At 49.9% G+C, this 17,561-nt stretch overlaps 2 protein-coding genes across 3 annotated transcripts; both read right to left on the bottom strand.

Moving 5' to 3' along the window:
* Positions 1-134: 134 nt before the first annotated feature.
* Positions 135-8,561, bottom strand: tmem110l (transmembrane protein 110, like). Its single transcript, XM_086201686.1, has 8 exons — positions 7,752-8,561; positions 5,822-5,870; positions 5,523-5,618; positions 5,311-5,432; positions 4,328-4,440; positions 3,740-3,823; positions 3,481-3,612; positions 135-1,794 (listed from the first exon to the last, which is right to left on the bottom strand). Exons 1-8 carry the CDS (start codon positions 7,933-7,935, stop codon positions 1,666-1,668), a joined length of 909 nt encoding a protein of 302 aa, XP_086057812.1. The 5' UTR covers positions 7,936-8,561; the 3' UTR covers positions 135-1,665.
* A 1,714-nt stretch (positions 8,562-10,275) lies between these two features.
* On the bottom strand, positions 10,276-16,306 carry LOC147262634 (uncharacterized). 2 transcript variants are annotated; one of them, XM_086201684.1, is made up of 13 exons: positions 16,157-16,306; positions 15,768-15,895; positions 15,410-15,511; positions 15,225-15,323; positions 15,015-15,122; positions 14,800-14,910; positions 13,602-14,707; positions 13,280-13,391; positions 12,686-12,837; positions 12,468-12,554; positions 12,140-12,236; positions 11,611-11,954; positions 10,276-11,528 (listed from the first exon to the last, which is right to left on the bottom strand). In XM_086201684.1, the coding sequence occupies exons 2-13, from the start codon at positions 15,780-15,782 to the stop codon at positions 11,450-11,452; spliced, it is 2,412 nt and encodes an 803-aa protein (XP_086057810.1). In that variant the 5' UTR covers positions 15,783-15,895; positions 16,157-16,306; the 3' UTR covers positions 10,276-11,449. The 2 variants fall into 2 exon arrangements, with proteins under 2 accessions (XP_086057810.1, XP_086057811.1); XM_086201685.1 differs by having other exon boundaries at positions 13,602-14,704.
* Positions 16,307-17,561: the final 1,255 nt, after the last annotated feature.

The raw sequence follows: 17,561 nt of genomic DNA, 5'->3' as shown, positions 1-17,561 counted from the left end.
AATTCACTCCCACACAGCGATTCATGTGTCAATCATCTTTATTCGGGGGACAGTTTAAGGAGATACATTCGGTACGAAGCACCACGGCGGCGGCGGCGGCGATGATGCTCAGGGATGTGCAGCACCACTTCCTCCACATGTTCATATTAAAGTTTATTTTAAAAAAAAACATAGGAATACAACATAAAACACAACTTTGAGTGGGTGGGAATGTTTAACAAGAAACTAAAGAGATATAAAAGAAGTCACACCAGAGGCCTCATCGTCTTCACGGTTTTCTAAACATTCAGAGTTCAGTGCCTGAACTTCGACTCCTCAGCTCACTAAAACTTGTGGCCACAGATTCAACCACAATCTATCAAGTTTAATACCTGTAAAATATCAAAAGAATAAATACAACACAAGATGTGCCATGAATGGCGATAGGTTCGGAGTCAGACCCCGAAGGGTTTCCCCTGCTAGACACCAGCCTGCAGCAGCTTCGTCGCTCCCTCATCGACCGCTTCAGCTGCTGCAGGCTGGTTCTCAGCCTCCGCCAGTCCTGGTCACGCTTCAGGAAACAGGAGGGGGGCTTATTTTTCAGTGGTGCCTGATCTCACGTGGCTAGCGTGACCCTGAAATCCACATTTCTGACATTGTGGCAATCCTAGGCTTGATGCTAAGCTAAGCTAAGCTAAGCTAAGTTGAGCTAAGCGACTTCTGGTTTCGCATCATCTCGTCAACCAATTCAGGAAACGCCAGCACAAACACATCCGACGGGAAAGATTCCCCCACTTGTGTTTGGAACGTAGAACGAGACAATCCTGTCAGGACAGTGAGTTCATTAGCATGCAGAGCTAACACGAGCGCAGCATAATCCAACAAGCCTCCACAGACACGACACGTTACACCTGGTTCATCTGCACCTTTGGACCCAGAAGATTCCAACCCTCAGGATGGAGTCTGACAGTCGTACCTTCATGACCGGCGAGGTCATGGCTGTTCTGCTTGTATTCTCGTAAATTCATTCCAATAAGACTTATGTCATTTTCTATTTCACGCTTGTGCAGTCTGTCAAGATGGCCGACGTCGCAGTGTGAACCCCCCCCCCAAAAAAAAAACTGGGAAAAAAAAAAAGGAATCAACATGAACGGTCTTCAGAAGCAGCAGCCAGAGGGAGGAACGACAGTAATGAGGGCTTCATCTGAGAGCCTGGTTCCATCACAGTCTGGGTGCTGCTGCTCTTCTCTCCTCTGTGGTGAGGAAGGAGTCCTTCGGAGCAACGACGCTCCCCAAAAGTCCCCCGAGTCGGAGAGCAGACGGATTTATTTCACTCTTCATCATTAATGCCCTGAAATTTGGCAGCGCCGCCTAATCATCTCTCCTCACACGCCTTCAGTTGTGGGTTCCTTGATGTTCTCTCAGCAAACACAGGCGGAACCGAGAGACCGTACAGAGCTTTTAATTCCAAAATGCTACAGGACTTCCATGCAAGAGCTGCGTCCCATCAAAGGAGCCGAGCTCAGGTTGGAAACGCCGCCGTCAGTGCGTCAGAGGAAGGCAGCTGAGTGTTTACACTCACGGGTTACACGCTCTTGTGTGTGTGTGTGTGTGTGTGTGTGTGTGTGTGTGTGTGTGTGTGTGTGTGTGTGTGTGTGGATGGGGGGGGGGAGGGGGCACCTGGGTTCACACCACCACCCAGCTGGGTCGCAGGGGTGCTCCAGAGTACTGCACGGGGGGCACTGAGTCATCGTCGCCGGGCTCCTCTTCACCTTCTGAGGCCTCGTCTGTGTCCGTCTCCACCGTCAGCAGCACCTGGGAGGAGACAGGCGAGGTCAGAGGCCGCGGTGGCACAAACCGCGAGCCGTCACGTGTTACAGTGCCGCATCACTGACGAAAAAACAAAATGTCTGAGTCTGGCAAAGGAGGAGAATAATCAGATGTATTCATGGCCTGAGAGAATCTCACGCCGCAGCAGCAGGAATTCAAATCCCTCAAGTATGTGACATTTCCAGACTTCCATATGGTCTCCGCCGAGTGACACGGGAATGCTGATGACATGGTTCACATACTTAGAGGCCGCTGGCAGAAATCTGGGCTCGCACAGACTTCCCTGAACTTCTGATCCTTGATGGCAAGTTAGGGGATTACAGGGTGTTTATAAAAAAAAGAAAAGAAAGGACGATCAGGCGATCAAACCGTCACACGCCTGACCAGCAACATCAGCAGGCGACAGATGTGGACGCACGAACACTCAGGAGCGCCACTACAGCCAAAAACACACGCAGTCAAAGGCTACATGACCTAAAAGGGCGAATATGATGTCTGCAGAATGAGACATGCTGCCCCCCCCTGAATTTAACTAAAGACATACTAAAAACCCTTGACCCTTGACCCCATGCGTGGCTGTCGTGTGTAAATGTGGAGCAGCCAGTAGAGGGCAGCAGTAAACCTCGGCTGCGTCCAGTCTGCAGGGAACTCAGAAGATTTCTGCGTCTCAAACGTGTCTGCGTTTCCTTCAATCTGCCTTTCATTTGGTTTGCAGGTGTGATCGGCGACGGCGTGGCTCTGACGGCTCCTCCTGGCTCTGCACGCTGGAACACGCCTCTGTGTGACGCTGATGTGTAGCATGATGTGTAACACGCCTGTCAAAAACCTCCACGCCAGCGACAACAACAGCATTGTGCCTCCTCCCTCCCTGCTCAATGCCCCTCTATCCTTCATCCTCCTCCACTTCACTCTTCTTTCCATCGCTTCAGCGTGTGGACGCAACTCCTAAAGGTCACGATTATTCCGGCGTGGACGATTAATTAGCGGCGGCCTGGCGGACGACCAGGAAAAAGAGAAAAGAAGAGAAAGACTGAATACAAAGATCAGCATGAAGCAGAGAAAAAAAACTACATCATGAATTCCCCTTCATTAACACACACACACACACACACACACACCCTGACTCTGCGATATGTTCCTGTCACTGTCACCTTGACCTCCAAAATCTTCTCAGTTCATCCTTGGGTCCCAGGAGAATCAATCATCTCACACACACACACACACACACACACACACACACACACACACCACTGAGAACTTGCTGGAAAGCTTCTGTTCTGTCACTGGCGTGGAGCCATTAAGCTTCTGATGGTCATGTGATCTGACCCACATGTCCCTGAAGGTCCAGCAGCTTGTGCAGTGACCACAGACAGAACCGAGACCCTGTTTGGGGGGGGGGGGGCAGGTCAACTGGAGTCTCTAAAACTGGAACATCTGGGTTTTGTTCTCACAGACGGAGTCCTGGTGAAGTACTGATGAGGTACATCTGTTCCATGCGCCACAACCACTGACATCCAGCGCCGGTTCATCTGCCATCAGAACCTTTTGTGCCTCGAAGAGCAACAGATATTCAGTGTGAGCGTCTGCATGTGTGGTGGGAACAGAGCCGGGTCCCAGGACGGGTTCTCCTCCCCTGACGGTCTACAACTGGTCATCTGGAACAGTTCTTACCCGGGACTCCTCGCTGCCGTTCCAGGGCAGCGGGTCGGCTTTCTTCACAGAGCTGTCGCAGGAGTCGTCCAGGCTCTTCATCGTCTTGTACTTCCTCATCATCAGGCTGTCGACCACCCAGAACATGATGGACTGAGAGAGGGAGAAAAAGAGAGAGAGAGGGAGACAGAGTGAGGGAGGACAGGAGGTTGCTGGCGCTCTCTAATCTCAAAGATTAACCAGATTAAGGGAGACGTGGCCGCTCCCCCATGACACTCACGTTAACTATGAAGGGAACGATGAGCATGACCAGCACCAGCTCCAGCTGGGGGTTAGCGATGTAGCCTAGCAACACCTCCTGCAGCTGGAACACAACAACAGACAAGACACACGTCGCAGCATGAAGACCAACCCTCAGACCAGCGAGGCAGAACACTGATCCTGATTCAGTTTGGTTGTCGTCTAGTTGCGTGCTGTGACAACTCGACCGCGGCGCTGCGTCGGAGCATCGCTGCGTCGGAGCATCGCTGCGTCGGAGCATCGCTGCTGCTGACAATCAGACTTTAATCATCTTTGTTTTGTTGGGCAGCAAATAAAAGAAGTGGATCCTTCACCAGCGGAACTGCAGCTTCAGCAAACAAAAAGTAACAGTGTTCATGTCCTGATGTTCTCTCGCCCTGACACGTAGAACAAGTACGCGTAGAATCCTGAGTGTCACAGATACATCAAGACCTGAACATGTTCACTCTAGAGGTGGAGCTGGGGATCGAACCAGGAGCCTTCTGGTTCCTCGACGAGCCACAGCCACCACACCAGGCTAAAGAGAGGCTTTGCTCCTGCGGATGATGGCGTTGGAGTGAACTCTTACCTTGGACCATCCAGGGACCAGCAGCACCAGGCTGATCACGCCTTTCTCCAGCACCATGATGAGGAGGTAGATGCCACACTGACCCAGCCACGCCGCAGCCTGGGGGGGGTCACCTGGAGGGGGGGATGTCAGAACCATGGATATGAATCAACAATTGTGTGCAAGAGAACGTTAGGATGGTGGAACGGCTCACTGGCCTCAGTCACAGAGCACCAGAGTGATTCTGTGGCTCCACGGGCCGAACACGGCTGACTGGCACCGCCTGGTGGAGAACAGAGGACTTACAACTCCAACCATGACGCCCAGAACTAAAAATGTGTGTTTTTATGCCCTGATGGCTGCTGGACAAAAAAACTGCAGTTTTAATGAGTTTCATGGTACATTGGCTGTGTTCAACAGTCCGAATGTTACTCTTTGACACACAGTGGGTCGGGTTCTTCTCTAAGAGCTGAATTTAACGCAGTATTGATGAACAAAGCCGACATCTCGAGTGACGAGCGTGTACAAGCGCAGGTTTGGTGTTTGCTCCTCTGGGCTGGCGCAGGTAGAGCTTCAGGTGTCATCACCACGGCGAGCACGTCTGTCATTAAGACAGGAAGAAGAGGGGAGGAACACACGCAGCAAACCAAACAAACCAACAACACGCGGAACGCTCAGCGTTTTTGTCTCACTGACGGAGGACGGAAGGAGGTGAAGTGAGCACGGCGCTGAAAGTTGAATGCAGTGAAAACTTCCAAACACAGAAGGAACAAAGCCATGGAATGAGGGGTCGTCCCCCCCCCCCAGCTGGAGATGCTGGCCGGCTTCCGTGACTGCAGCCTACGGCTCCCCCTGGTGGCAAGACAACAACACATCCAGCTGGTGGGGAGGCTCTGCTCACCTCCACCACCACAGGTTTCAGGAAGAAGAGTTGGGTTTCTTTTAATAATCACGTAATGATGGAGGAAGGAGGCAAGGAAAGGCGGAGAAGAGTTTCCCCTCACCGTACTCTCCAAACATGAGCAGCGTCCACTGCTTGTACTCAACCAGCTTGGACGCCAACTTGACCGCCAGCCAGATGACCAGCATCCCCAGTGTGGCGTCCAGCAGGAAGTTCATCAGGTACCTTTCAGAAAAGATAATAAAAAACATGAATCAGTCAGACCCAGAGAGCTCATGTCCAGCAGCTCCATCAGGCAGCGTCGGGTGCACCCACAGGGAGCAGGGGTCCTCTTTGGTCAGCGTGGACAGGAAGACGTTAGCGAAGTGGATGAAGAGAGCCCCGATGGCCTGCTTGGACGTGTCGAAAAACCTGCAGAAGATCACAAACGCAGCGTTACACTGCTTTTATGGTTTTTTCTGACTTCATTTCATTCCACAGTAAACGTCCTTGGATCTACATTCACACACGGAGGACGGACACAGAGGGGTTCCGTGTTAGAAGATGAAGAGTTCTCATTTCCAGGGGAGATAACAAATCAGAGGAAGGAAGGAGAAAAGAGACGATGTTCTCACCAGATCCTCCACGGCCGTCTGACCCCTGCAGGCTCCCGGAACCTTTTCACTGCAACAAGAAAAGCCACCAGTTCATCAACGATCAGGATCGTGTTCATCCTGGAAAATGAAACCGGCCCCCGGGTCACATGACCTGGAGGCTCGTCCTCTTTTCAAATCTGGCTGGAGTCCTGATTCAGAACACGCGTGTGGTGGATTGAAGGAAAAAGTATGCACAGATTCAGATGACACCACCCTGACACTCTTGATAAAGAACTTCTAGAACGTATTTACACGGGCGGGGGGGCAGTGGATCTGCCTTTTGCTGTTCCCCACTGACAGGAGAGCTTCAGAACCAACACACAACCCCTGCTACCACCTAGCATCTGGGCTAGGAGGCTCCCCTTTCCCAAAGTAAAACTTCCTTCCTGGATAACTTTCTTAGTGACAGCCCGCGTGTTCAGCTTACAGCCGACGGAGACGCTTAAACACAGCTGAACTGTCTAAAAACGCGCTGCTGTGTACGAGTGCAGAACCAGCAACATTTTCTGGGCATTCTAGCTGTTGTGGGCCATCAGCCTCCATTAGCTTCACGCTGAATACACGTGGCTGGCTCTTCCTGCACTCTAGAGTCGAAAAAAGGAGTAACAAAGGTCGGAAGAATCAGACAAAGACCACTTTAGTACTTGAGAGAAAATAAACCTCTTGACTTGGAAATGATTTCTGCTTCAAAGAGACTGAAACAATCAGCTGGTTATCAAATACTTCCTACATCACAAAACATTCGATGGATTAATGAGGTCCAAACGTGGAGCAGCCCAGTGGAATCAGTCGCATGTTTGAGGAACCGGACGCCAAACAATCCGTTGAAGTCAGATGAAGAACCTTCACTGACACTCGGGGCTGAATTTGTGCCCTGGAACGTTAAAAACACACCAAGCAATGTTGGCCACTGACAGTCAAGACGCCAGATGTGGTTTGGAGTTGCTGACGCGTCTGGTGAGATGTCCCACATTCTCCGAGTCAGCTGCTGCAGAATCACAAGCTGGTGGTCAGAGGTGATTGTCGGGGCCACGAGCATCCACGCTGCTGCTGGAAGAAGCTGTCACATGAGAACTTCTCTTTGAACCGCTTCAGCCCCGACAACTACAGCTCAGGAGCATGTGGCGCCTTTATTTATTAAAAAAAGGACAGGAAGTCTCTTCAAACCGAGACTGAGACAGAAACGACTTCATGACATTTTCAATTTGTCTCATTTCAAGTCCTGTCCTCTGCCAGCAGCTTCTCAGTCAGACAAGGGGCTCACTTCTCTCTGAGGAACATTCACCAGGAAAAGTTTAGGCTTATGACAAAATCACCCTCTTCTTATTCTTGCTTCGAGACAGAATGTGGCAGAGGACTCCACACACACACATTTTTTGCAGCAAACTCTTACAGGACAACCCTGGACTTCGCTCGGCTGGGAGAGGAAATGATGGATCTATCCACACAGTTCAACATCATTTCTTTTGTCTCAACAGTTAATTCGGTTAATTCATTAAACCTGCTGAATTTTAAAATGGGTCGTCAGTCGCTCTGAGCAACAGCAACGTGACTGAGGTACTTGTGGGCGAGTGAGCAAACAAAGGGCACGAATCCATTTTTAACAGGCGGCTGATCAGCACGACCGACACGCCGAAGATAGGGGAGGGTCTTTAATTGTCTTTTAGAGTTTTCAAATGTGCTTCACACGGCGTGGGTTTTACCCAGCAGGCGTGAATGTATCAAAATAACGGGAATTCCAATGGAATTTGGAGCGACGCTGTTGACGCTCCGGACGTCAACAAAACGCCACGTGGACAGGTGTCGCCTCTTAAAAGCTTATTGTTTTTACCTCCTTTACAAAAAAATCCCCTCCTCGCGTTTGTTGTTTCCAGCTTTCCTCTCACGGGGATGAGGACGAGGTACTCACACATCAGCGTGCTGAAGGCGACGACGGCGAGGAGCCCCTGGATCAGGACGCCGAACCGGTCCGTCAGAGCCCCGTTATCGCAGCCGTGAGGGTTCGAATTGATGACGTCGCTCATGTTCGTCACCTCAAAAACGCCATCATCCAGGAACCTTTTCACCAGGAACACCCCGCTGTACATGTCCATGTCGGGACGCGCGGACAAAAGGAGTCGCCGTCGGTGGGGTCACCGGAGCGAACGCCCCGGACTCACGGTTGATGTTGTGGCTTCTGGTTTGTTTGTTTGTTCTTGTCTGTGTTTACAAAAGCTCGCACTACAGCAAACTGCAGAATCGATCATCCCGGCTCACATCCATGTTTGTCAAGTCAAACGTCCAAATGGTCAAGTGAAGACAACATGGCAGCTCAGCTTCCGGGGGAAAAACAAAATTTCAAAATAAAAGTGCGTGCCAAACGTAAACAACTCTCACCGCCAAAATGTTTTTTATTTAGTACTTCCAAAAGTATGTTTCTTTTCATGGGGCCTGTGAAACCAGAGCAGAAAGAGCCAACCACGTGTACTCGGTGAAACTGCTGTGTTTGTCGTGTGATTCAAGGTGAAGTCGTCTGAATCGAGCGCTCCTCCACACTTTGATTTGTTAAATCAAAGTTTTTCCAATCCCGGGCTTTTACTCTGAAGTCGAATCTGCAAAACTTCCGGTTGCGTTCCGACCGCTTGACGTGAGTATTAAGCGGCTCTCAGGAGCAGGATTCCTTGAGTGCGCGCGAGGCTGATCGTCCTATTTAGCAGGCGTCGAACGGCACTCGGTCGAGCGCTCACGTTCCCGTAGAGCAACGGCTCACGTGACGATGCCAAGATGTCGGTTAAAAAAACAAAACAAAAAAACCCTGCAGTTATCAAGATGCAATATCCGACATGCAATATCTGTTAGTTTAATCATAATTTTCTACCTTTCCTGTGTGTATTAAAACTTGGGGCGCCAAATACTACAGGTCCTTCCTGTGTTGTGTTCTGTTCATATATGGGGATGTTGGGACGATCAATTAAAGTTACTTCCGGGACAAAAGCCCAACGTCAACATCATTCTGCTACTTTCGTGAGAGAAATGATAAAAGTGTGACTCACAACCAGGACATGAAAAAAGACTACAGTTGCTAAAACCAGCATGCGAGGAGAGGCTCACAAAATATGTACAATACCTCATTCCTGCCATGCTAACTTCTTGTTGGACTACAAAAATACCTCATCCCTGCTATGCTAACTTCTTGTTGGACTACAAAAATACCTCATCCCTGCTATGCCTGTCATGCTAACTTCTTGCAGTACTCCAAAATAAAACTCATCCCTGCTATGCTGATTTTTTTTTTTTGGACTACAAAAATACCTTTTTGTTGGAGTTTAGCTTCTTCCTGCAGTGCTCCATTGATGATGCATGAGGTGGCATTGTTGGTAGAGTGCTTTACTGTAGGTCACTGTGTGTGTGTGTGTGTGTGTGTGTGTGTGTGTGTGTGTGTGTGTGTGTGTGTGTGTGTGTGTGTCAGCTGGAGGTATCTAATCCTTCCTCTGGTGTACTTGGTCAGAAAAGCTCCTTCTGTGGTGGATTAGTGGAGCGCCGTGCCCACGCCAGCCGTCTTTGCGACCTGCAGCAGCACAGCGTCTCTTCTGTCTTCACAAATTCTTTTGAGTTTTTATGAGTTTAAGTTTTTAACTCTGACTCAAACGGACTCCCTTTTCCGTATCTGGAGTACTTCTACTGTCTCAGGGCTACTCAAAGTGCCTCACAGGGCCACATTCACAGTTTTCCAGGATTTTTCCACAATGTTGCCACAACAGATTTCCCTTGAAAATCCATTCGAGCGCTGTCATTCCACCGTGACCCTCTTCCTGGGAAAACACTGGAATGCTGACGGGGAGGCTGCTGGTGTGACTGGGGCTTTACAGGAAATGCTCTGGGAATTACATGAGAAAGACACTTACGGAGCTCATCGTTGCCTCCACCAGCGGGGAGACGATGCCGTGACATCCAGTGTGACACCTGAAGGTTATCAGAGAGACGGCGGAGGTGGCGAGCTGCGGGAAACATTGATTGCACATTCCAAAGTTTCTTATTGGGCTGTTCTGCTCGGCGAAGCTCGTTATCCGCCGGCAGCCAGCCGTTCCCATCTGTAATGAAAGAGCGTCAATCTGAGCGTGACGTGATTCCTGCGGATTCTAGGAAATTAGTTCCATTTTTAATAATTTTGACAAACAGGTGCGACAAAGGCAGAGTTAATGAGAGAGGACGCCACGGGGAGACAAATCAGCCGCCGTGGTGATGGGGTTGAAGCTGTAGTATCAGAGAGGAATCACAATCACCTGAAATACTGTGATACCACTGCCGTTTCCAACAAACCCCAAACGCCAGGACTTCTGCCAGAATCCTAACCTTCATAGTTATGATGGTGGGGGAAACTGGAGTGACACTGGGAGAGAACATGACCCCCCATTTAAACTCACCCCCCCCAACCCGACCACAACCCCAGAAAAATGGAACATTCCACATCGAGAAGTATTGGCAGTGCAAGAATTAAAAAGAGCAAAACACATTGCAAGCAGGCCGGCCCGGTGGAGCAGTGGTCGTCACTGTGGCCCCCAGCAAGAAGGTTGTGGGTGGAGCCCCGGCTGCAGCACGGGGTCTTTCTGTGTGAGTCTCCATGTTCTCCCTGTTCCTGCTGGGTTCTCTGTGGTACTCCAGCTTCCTCCACAGTCCAAAGACATCAAGAGGGACCAGGTTAATCCAGACTCTAAACTGGCCGTCGGGAGTTTGTGATCAAAACTGAGCAGGGATTCCGCCCTCGACCGTCCTGGCGATTACGTCAAGTGTCAAATGTGAGGGTGAAGCTAAGACAGCGCTGTCCACCGTTGGAATACCAGAAACCAAAACATCTGATCCTCTCATCTGAAAACACTTTTTGTTTTTGTATTCTTTGTCTTTTTTTTAATAATAAAAATCCAAGAATTCAAAAAAAGAAGAAAAAACATTAAAAATATGAAATGGAGAATGACGGTTGGTGCAACAGAGGCGCCATCGCACATGCCAACCTCCTTGGGACCAGGGAGGTTTCAGGGAAGGAGGGACCGTGCACCCCCTTTCTCCTCCAGGAGAGGGGACCATGCCCTCTTCCCTAACCCTCACCCTAAGCCCCTGCCCCCTTGGCAACAGCAGTCCTCTGCATCGGAGAAGCGATGGCGGCGGCAGACCAAAACACTGGAAATGTGTGTTAGCAGTAGCAGCTGCAGCAGGAGTTGGTGTCTGCGGAAGTCTGTCCCCGGAGCTCCCAGCATGCTCTCTGGTGAAGCTTTTCCACCTCTTCTTTGCTTCCTGATCGGTGTTGCCTCTTCTTGTGCTGTGGTAAATGACCCCTGACTTATTCACCAGGTCGTGGTGAACGGAAACACACGTTAACGCACTTTTTCTCTCAGCCCATCCTGTTAAAGGGGTGGAACAACAACTGTGATACGTCTGACTGGAAACTCAACCCCTCCCGTCGGTTCCAGAGCCATCAGGTGCCAAATCAGCTGCGTAGGAGCCCAATCTATCAGACTTCAACTGGTCTCTTGCTGTCAGTTGGACACCACTCATGTGGGGCGGGCGGGGGGGGATCACGTGGGGGGTCCTGACACTGGTTACTGGTGGATGGGCCCACTGGGCCTCCAGTGTTCACCAGTACCTGCTGTTGTAGCTCTCGCCAGAGTCCAGCCACCTTTTATGGCTGCCAAACGTGTCCTGCAACCCAGAACTAGAAACACGGCAGCGTTAGCACTGTTGGAAACACACCTGAGACAGCCAGCAAGACATGATTGAAGGTTCACTGCAGGTACCTGGCAGGAGTGTAAGGGGGGTGGCTCCAGGTGCTGGAAACCATTGGTTCCATCGGCGTCATAGCTGGGAGGCGACCGATGAGGTCATCATAAGCCCTCAACCTGCTGGTGGTGGGGGCGCTGTACAGACTGCTGGATGCAGGGCTGTACGACGGAAAACAGTGGCACTGTGAGGGGGGGGCATATGTGGGGTGATGCGGGGGCCAGCCTGTGCAGGCATCCATTGCAGCCCAGACAGAGTTGACCTGGTGGGAGACCTGCTGCAGGGACTCTGCAAACAACTCCAGTTTCGCCTCCAGAGAGCAGGTCCTCTTCTTCTCGTCATGTTCTCCTCGGAACGGAGGCTGGAACAGAGAAAGCAGAAGAACGCAGGTGACCCAGGTGTGAAAACACACCAAGCTGCCTTCGTGAGCTCCAACACCTATTTGGGTGGAGTCTCATTTCAAAGCAGTACAAAAGTCTTCATCGTCACTCATCAAACACTTGGCTCCAGCAAGCCTGGCCAGCTGGTGGTCTCCCTCCTTCCTACCTGCTGCTGCTGCTGCCTCCTCTCCGGAGTCAGCAGGCCTCCCAGTTTCAGGTCCCGATGGGTGGATCCCACGTTTGCATGGCTGGAGTGCTGGAATCTGGACACACAGGTGTAACAGGTTAAATATGGCGTCCCGCCTCTGATGAATCCCTGGGATCCATTTTTATTTTGTGTACTATTTCTAACTTTGAGAGTGCAGCGAGCCCTGGTACGCCTCCCAGTCTGGAGTGTGTTCAGCTCCTCTGGGCCAGAGAGTCAGTGCTGGTGTTCTTCTCCAGGCCCTGACCCGGGAGAGTCCTCCAGGTGTGTGTTCGTGTGTGATGTGTACCTGTCAGCGCTGGAGGGCGCCGCCTGCTTCTTCTTCATATCTCTTTGCTTGGATGAGCTGGTCCCTCTTTCACGTGCTTCCAACTCACTGACGGGACAAAACAAGACCAGGATCCATTAAAAACTGTTCACAGCTGTGAGCCTGCAGTGAGATCCTATTGTTTCAAGTCAGAATAATGATGTGGCCCCTTTTTGGTGGTGCAGGAACTGGAGTTCTACCTCATTTTGCAGGCCAGGCTGTCATATTTGTCCTCCATCTGTGCCAGCCTGGTCTGGAGGCGCGATGTCTGGACCTTCCACAGCTCTATCCAGGGCTCTTCTGTGGACAGCGGCTCGTCTGTGGACAGCGGCTCATCCTCCTCGTCTGCAGCCTCACAAGGAACATAAATCAGAGGTTTTGATGATGGTACCAGTGACGGATTCATTCTACAATTCTACAATTTCATTTAGCAGACGCTTTTGTCCAAAGCGACGTACAACACTAGCAAGAATTCAGACTTAATTAAGGAAAAGCCCATAGGAAGCGCAAAAGTGCTTCAGTTGTGATTTGGTCACGGGTACTGCCATCTAGTGGCAGAAGAGGTGTTGCCCCCCTCCCTTTTTTTAATATATTACAGACATACAACATCACACAACCCAGTTAGTGCTACATAATCACTACGTGCTGGGTCTTGGACCCTCTGACTGATTCTACCACAAAGAGGAGCAGAGTCAGGTTCAGTGCCTAGGTGCTCATGTCCAGGGAGAACTCTTCTTCAGTCTGTGTGATGATGTTCTGACAGCTGGAGTCAGAGCTCAGCAGGGGGAACGGACCTGGGCTTGCCGTCTCTGCGGCTGTCGGTGGTCCTTCAGGATCCTCCTGGACTCCTCATTCAGGCAGACCTCCTCCTCTCTCCTCTCAGACAGGAGGCGCTGGCGCAGAGCCCTGAGGAGCAGCAAACATCCAGTGTTGCAGAATCAAACTGGCTTTTTTAACTGTTTAAGTAAAACTATACATACTTAGAAAAGAAGTATCTAAGGGGAATGAATATCCAACACCTGAAGTACTAGGACGTGTTTTGGTACTTCAACAGTGAGTGTTGTCGTATTTGTGTGTCTCTTGAGAGGGCCAGGGCCTTTAAAACATGGTTCCTACCTCACTCTTTCCTCCTTTTCCTCCGTCAAGTGCTGCTTCTCCTCCTCTTCCTTCCTCCTCATCTCCTCCCGCAGGAGGCTCAGTTTCTTCTCCTTCTCCTTTAAACTCTTCTCCTCCTCTTCCTGCCTCCTAATCTCTTCCCGCAGGAGGCTCAGTTTCTTCTCCTTCTCCGTCTTTAAACTCTTCACCTCCTCTTCCTGCCTCCTAATCTCCTCCCACAGGAGGCTCAGTTTCTTCTCCTTCTCCTTTAAACTCTTCTCCTCCTCTTCCTGCCTCCTAATCTCTTCCCGCAGGAGGCTCAGTTTCTTCTCCTTCTCCGTCTTTAAACTCTTCTCCTCCTCTTCCTGCCTCCTAATCTCCTCCCGCAGGAGACTCAAATTCTTCTCTTTCTCCTTCAATATCTGCCTCTTTTCTTCCTCCTCTTTTTGGCTGAGGTGCTCCTGCAGGAGACGCATTCTGTCATGTATCTCCTTCATCAGATGCTGTTTTTCCTTCTCCTCGCTTCTTCTCAACTCCTCTTGGAGGAGAAGGCGTCTCCTCTCATTCTCCATCACCATCTGCCCTTTTACTTTCTCCTCTTCTCTCCTCAGCTCCACCTGCAGGAGACACATCCTCTTTTCCTTTTCCTTAACGATTTCTCCCTTTTCTTCTTCCTCTCTTCTCCTGAGCTCCTCCTTCAAAAGAAGAACCTTGTTGTCCTTCTCCTTTAGGATCTGCTCCCTTACATTCTCCTCTTTTCTCTTTATCTCCTCCTGCAGGAGATGCAATCTCTTCTCCTTCTCCTTCAACATTTGCTCCTTTTCCTCCTCCTCTTTTTTCCTCAACTCCTCCTTCAGGAGATGCATCCTCTTTTCTTTGTCCTTGATCATCTCCTCCTTTACATTCTCCTCATCTCTGTTCATCTCCTCCTTCAGGAGACTCAATCTCTTCTCCTTCTCCTTTAACATCTGCCCTTTTTCGTTCTCTTCTTCAATCCGAAGCTCCTCCTTCAGGAGACACAGTCTCTTCTCCTTCTCACCCTTGTTCCTCCTTGTCTCATTTCGGGGCGGGCTGGTCAGGGAGATCTCCATGTCCTTGAAGTCGTTTTCTGAGCGGCTGAGACTCTGCTGGAAGAACCGATGACCACATGTTTAACAGAACACATCACCTGAGAGAGCCTGAAACAAACCCTTGACTTCCTGTACTTGGGTGGACTCACCTTGTCCTGATGGTTGCTGTCCTCTTCAGCAAAGTCGAGGTCCAGATACACGCTCCTCAGAAGGTCAGAAGGGCTGCTGGGATCCTCAGCTGCTGCTCTTTTGCTGGACCCCTGACAAAGTAAGAGAGGAAACAAAGGATTGACTTTCATGCTTTGGGATAGGAAAAGAATTCAGGGGTCCACTCATGAGCTTCTCCGGGGATCAGGATCATTACCTTGGGCGGCTTGACGTATCTGTGCTTCTTGTTGAGAGGAAGCAGCCCAGCCTTCAGAGGAGGGATGTCCTCTGGGGCTTCCAAAAACTTTGAGGATGAGCTTGAGTCCTGAGGAGACACAGTGAGACCCAAGTATTATTACTGAGCTCCCAAATCGAGAAGCAGCATCACTTTGACCATGGATGGAACCTCCTCTGTGGTTGTTCTCACCTCCTTCAGGGAGATTTTGTCAACGCAGAGTTGCCTCAGCTCAGTGTGACTGTTGGTGGCCTCCCCCAAAAGGTCTCCAGACGCTTGGCTGCTGGGGGCCTAAAAAGGTAAGAACGGAATCAAAGTATTTTGAAAAAGAATTCAGGGGTCCACTCATGAGCTTCTCCAGGGATCAGGATCATTACCTTGGGCGGCTTGAGGTATTTGTGCTTCCTTATGGGAGGAAGCAGCCCAGCCTTCAGAGGAGGGATGGCCCCTGGGAATAACGACGAGGATGAGCTCGAGTCCTGAAAGGAGACAAAACGAGAGAGAGAGAGAGAAGCATGAAGCACCCAAATCTACGGTCAACATCCATGTTATCCCCTTGTGAGACAGTAAGTTCACAATCAGATGTCTGCCAGTCAGGACGGACACACGAGAGGACTCTGGAGAGCACCGTGCCGCACGATCAGTTCACCATCCCTCCCACAACGCTGATGGTTTGGGCCGAACTAAGAATTCAAAAGCCCACTGGTGTGTTTCTGCATAGCTCAAGATCTTTACCTTGAATGCCGTCATGGGTTCCAGCTTCTGTCTGGGCAGAACCAGATCTCAGAGGAGGGAAACTGTTCTATAAGGTTGAGTCCTTCTCTGTTTGCTCCTCCGTCGTCTTTATTTCTTAGCCAAGGTTCCTGCCGACACAAAGCAGAACTGCATTCAATGCCACAGAACAAACCCAAATACAGTTTACTAAGTACGTTACAAATGAGAGCCCCGCCTCTCCTTCTGGCTCACTGCGATGAGCCGTGTTTTCTGAGAGGGTGTTTAAATTGTCTCATCTCAGGTACTGAGTCCTGTGTAGCTCCGTTTAGGAAAGGGACCTGAAGGACTGTAAGATTTAAAATGTAAACGTGAGAGAAATTGTTTTAAGATTTCATGTTTTTTAAGCTCACCGCTTCAGATGCTGAAGATGTTTTGAATGAAAATGAAAAGTAAAAAAGCTGTTGAGAAATTGTGTTTTTATGATGGGAGGCCGATTCTATCCACAATCTCGCTGTGTCCTTGACATACAAATGTGCCTTTACACGGCTCTCAGAATCAGAGGACAGTCATCTCATCAGCCATCATGGATGTCATCTCATCAGCCATCACGACTGTCATCTCATCAGCCAGCACGGCTGTCATCTCATCAGTCATAACGACTGTCATCTCATCAGCCATCACGGCTGTCATGTCATCAGCCATCACGGCTGTCATGTCATCAGTCATCCTTGACAGCATGGTGGCATCATGAATAGCACCCCCACCATCGGTGGGGTGATCCCAGGCAACCAAGGTTCCTTCTATGGAGTTTCCATGTTCCAAAGTACCCGGATGATGTATTCAAATCGGAGTATGCGACTGGACACTCGCTGCACTCATGTCATCGATAAAAATGGCGGCGGGCAGCTGTAGTGAGAGTCGGTCCAGACCGACTTGTACAGACTCGTCTTTAAATTAAATACTGGGGACAAGTTTGAAATTCTGTGTGGACACAGGTTTGAAAAATACAATGACTTGTCACCGACATGATTTGGTAAACAGATCCCACAATTAAACTCTACACACCGTTGACCTTCAGCCAACAGGAGGAGGACATCACGTTGCCAGCGCCGATTGTGGCGTAACGATGCGCGATGACCGCTCATGTTGCTGTTTTACTGCCTCAGAAATCAACAGACAAGCGCAGGGAAAAGTGCGCCGCGCGGCAGTCTGTGATTTGGGACAGCATCACACCCTCATCATATGATTAGTATACTCAATTTGAAAATTTTAAGTATGCAGTATGGAAGTACGCGGCTTGGGAAACAGCTATTGCATTGTAATTGCTCAGATGACTATTTTTCTAATGTTATTTTCCTGTAAATAAATGTGATTCTGCGGATGCTTTGAAAGAAAAGTAAAGAAGCTGTTGAGGAAGTGTGGCTGTACGATGGGAGCCAGATTCCCTCCACAAGAGCTCCGTGTCCTTGTCGACATCCAAATGTGCCTTGACACGGTTCTCAGAATCAGAGGACTGTCAGCTCCAGCCAGTCGTCGTGTTTGCTTTTATTACTCAAACTGTAAATTTTAATTTACTCTTTTTAAATCAATAGTGCTTCTCATGTGTTTATTACTTTTACGGCCATAAACATGAAAGATACATAAACTGCAGAGTTCTGGAGGAAAATGAAGTTGATAACCATTGCCATGGTATGCTAACGCTTCCCATACACTACCATTCATTGTGCTATGCTAACTAGCGTGGGTCTCACAGGCAGGAGTTTTCTATCTTCATCTCGGCTCTGAGGACGATGGACAAGAAGTGGGTCGAATAAA

Source organism: Aulostomus chinensis, chromosome 4, assembly GCF_037954235.1.
Source record: "Aulostomus chinensis isolate RoL2024-O1b breed Wild chromosome 4, RoL_Achi_v1.0, whole genome shotgun sequence".
In the NCBI taxonomy this organism is placed as follows: domain Eukaryota; kingdom Metazoa; phylum Chordata; class Actinopteri; order Syngnathiformes; family Aulostomidae; genus Aulostomus; species Aulostomus chinensis.
The sequence above is the reverse complement of the archived record's forward strand: the minus strand, read 5'-3'. Positions and strand labels throughout refer to the sequence as shown.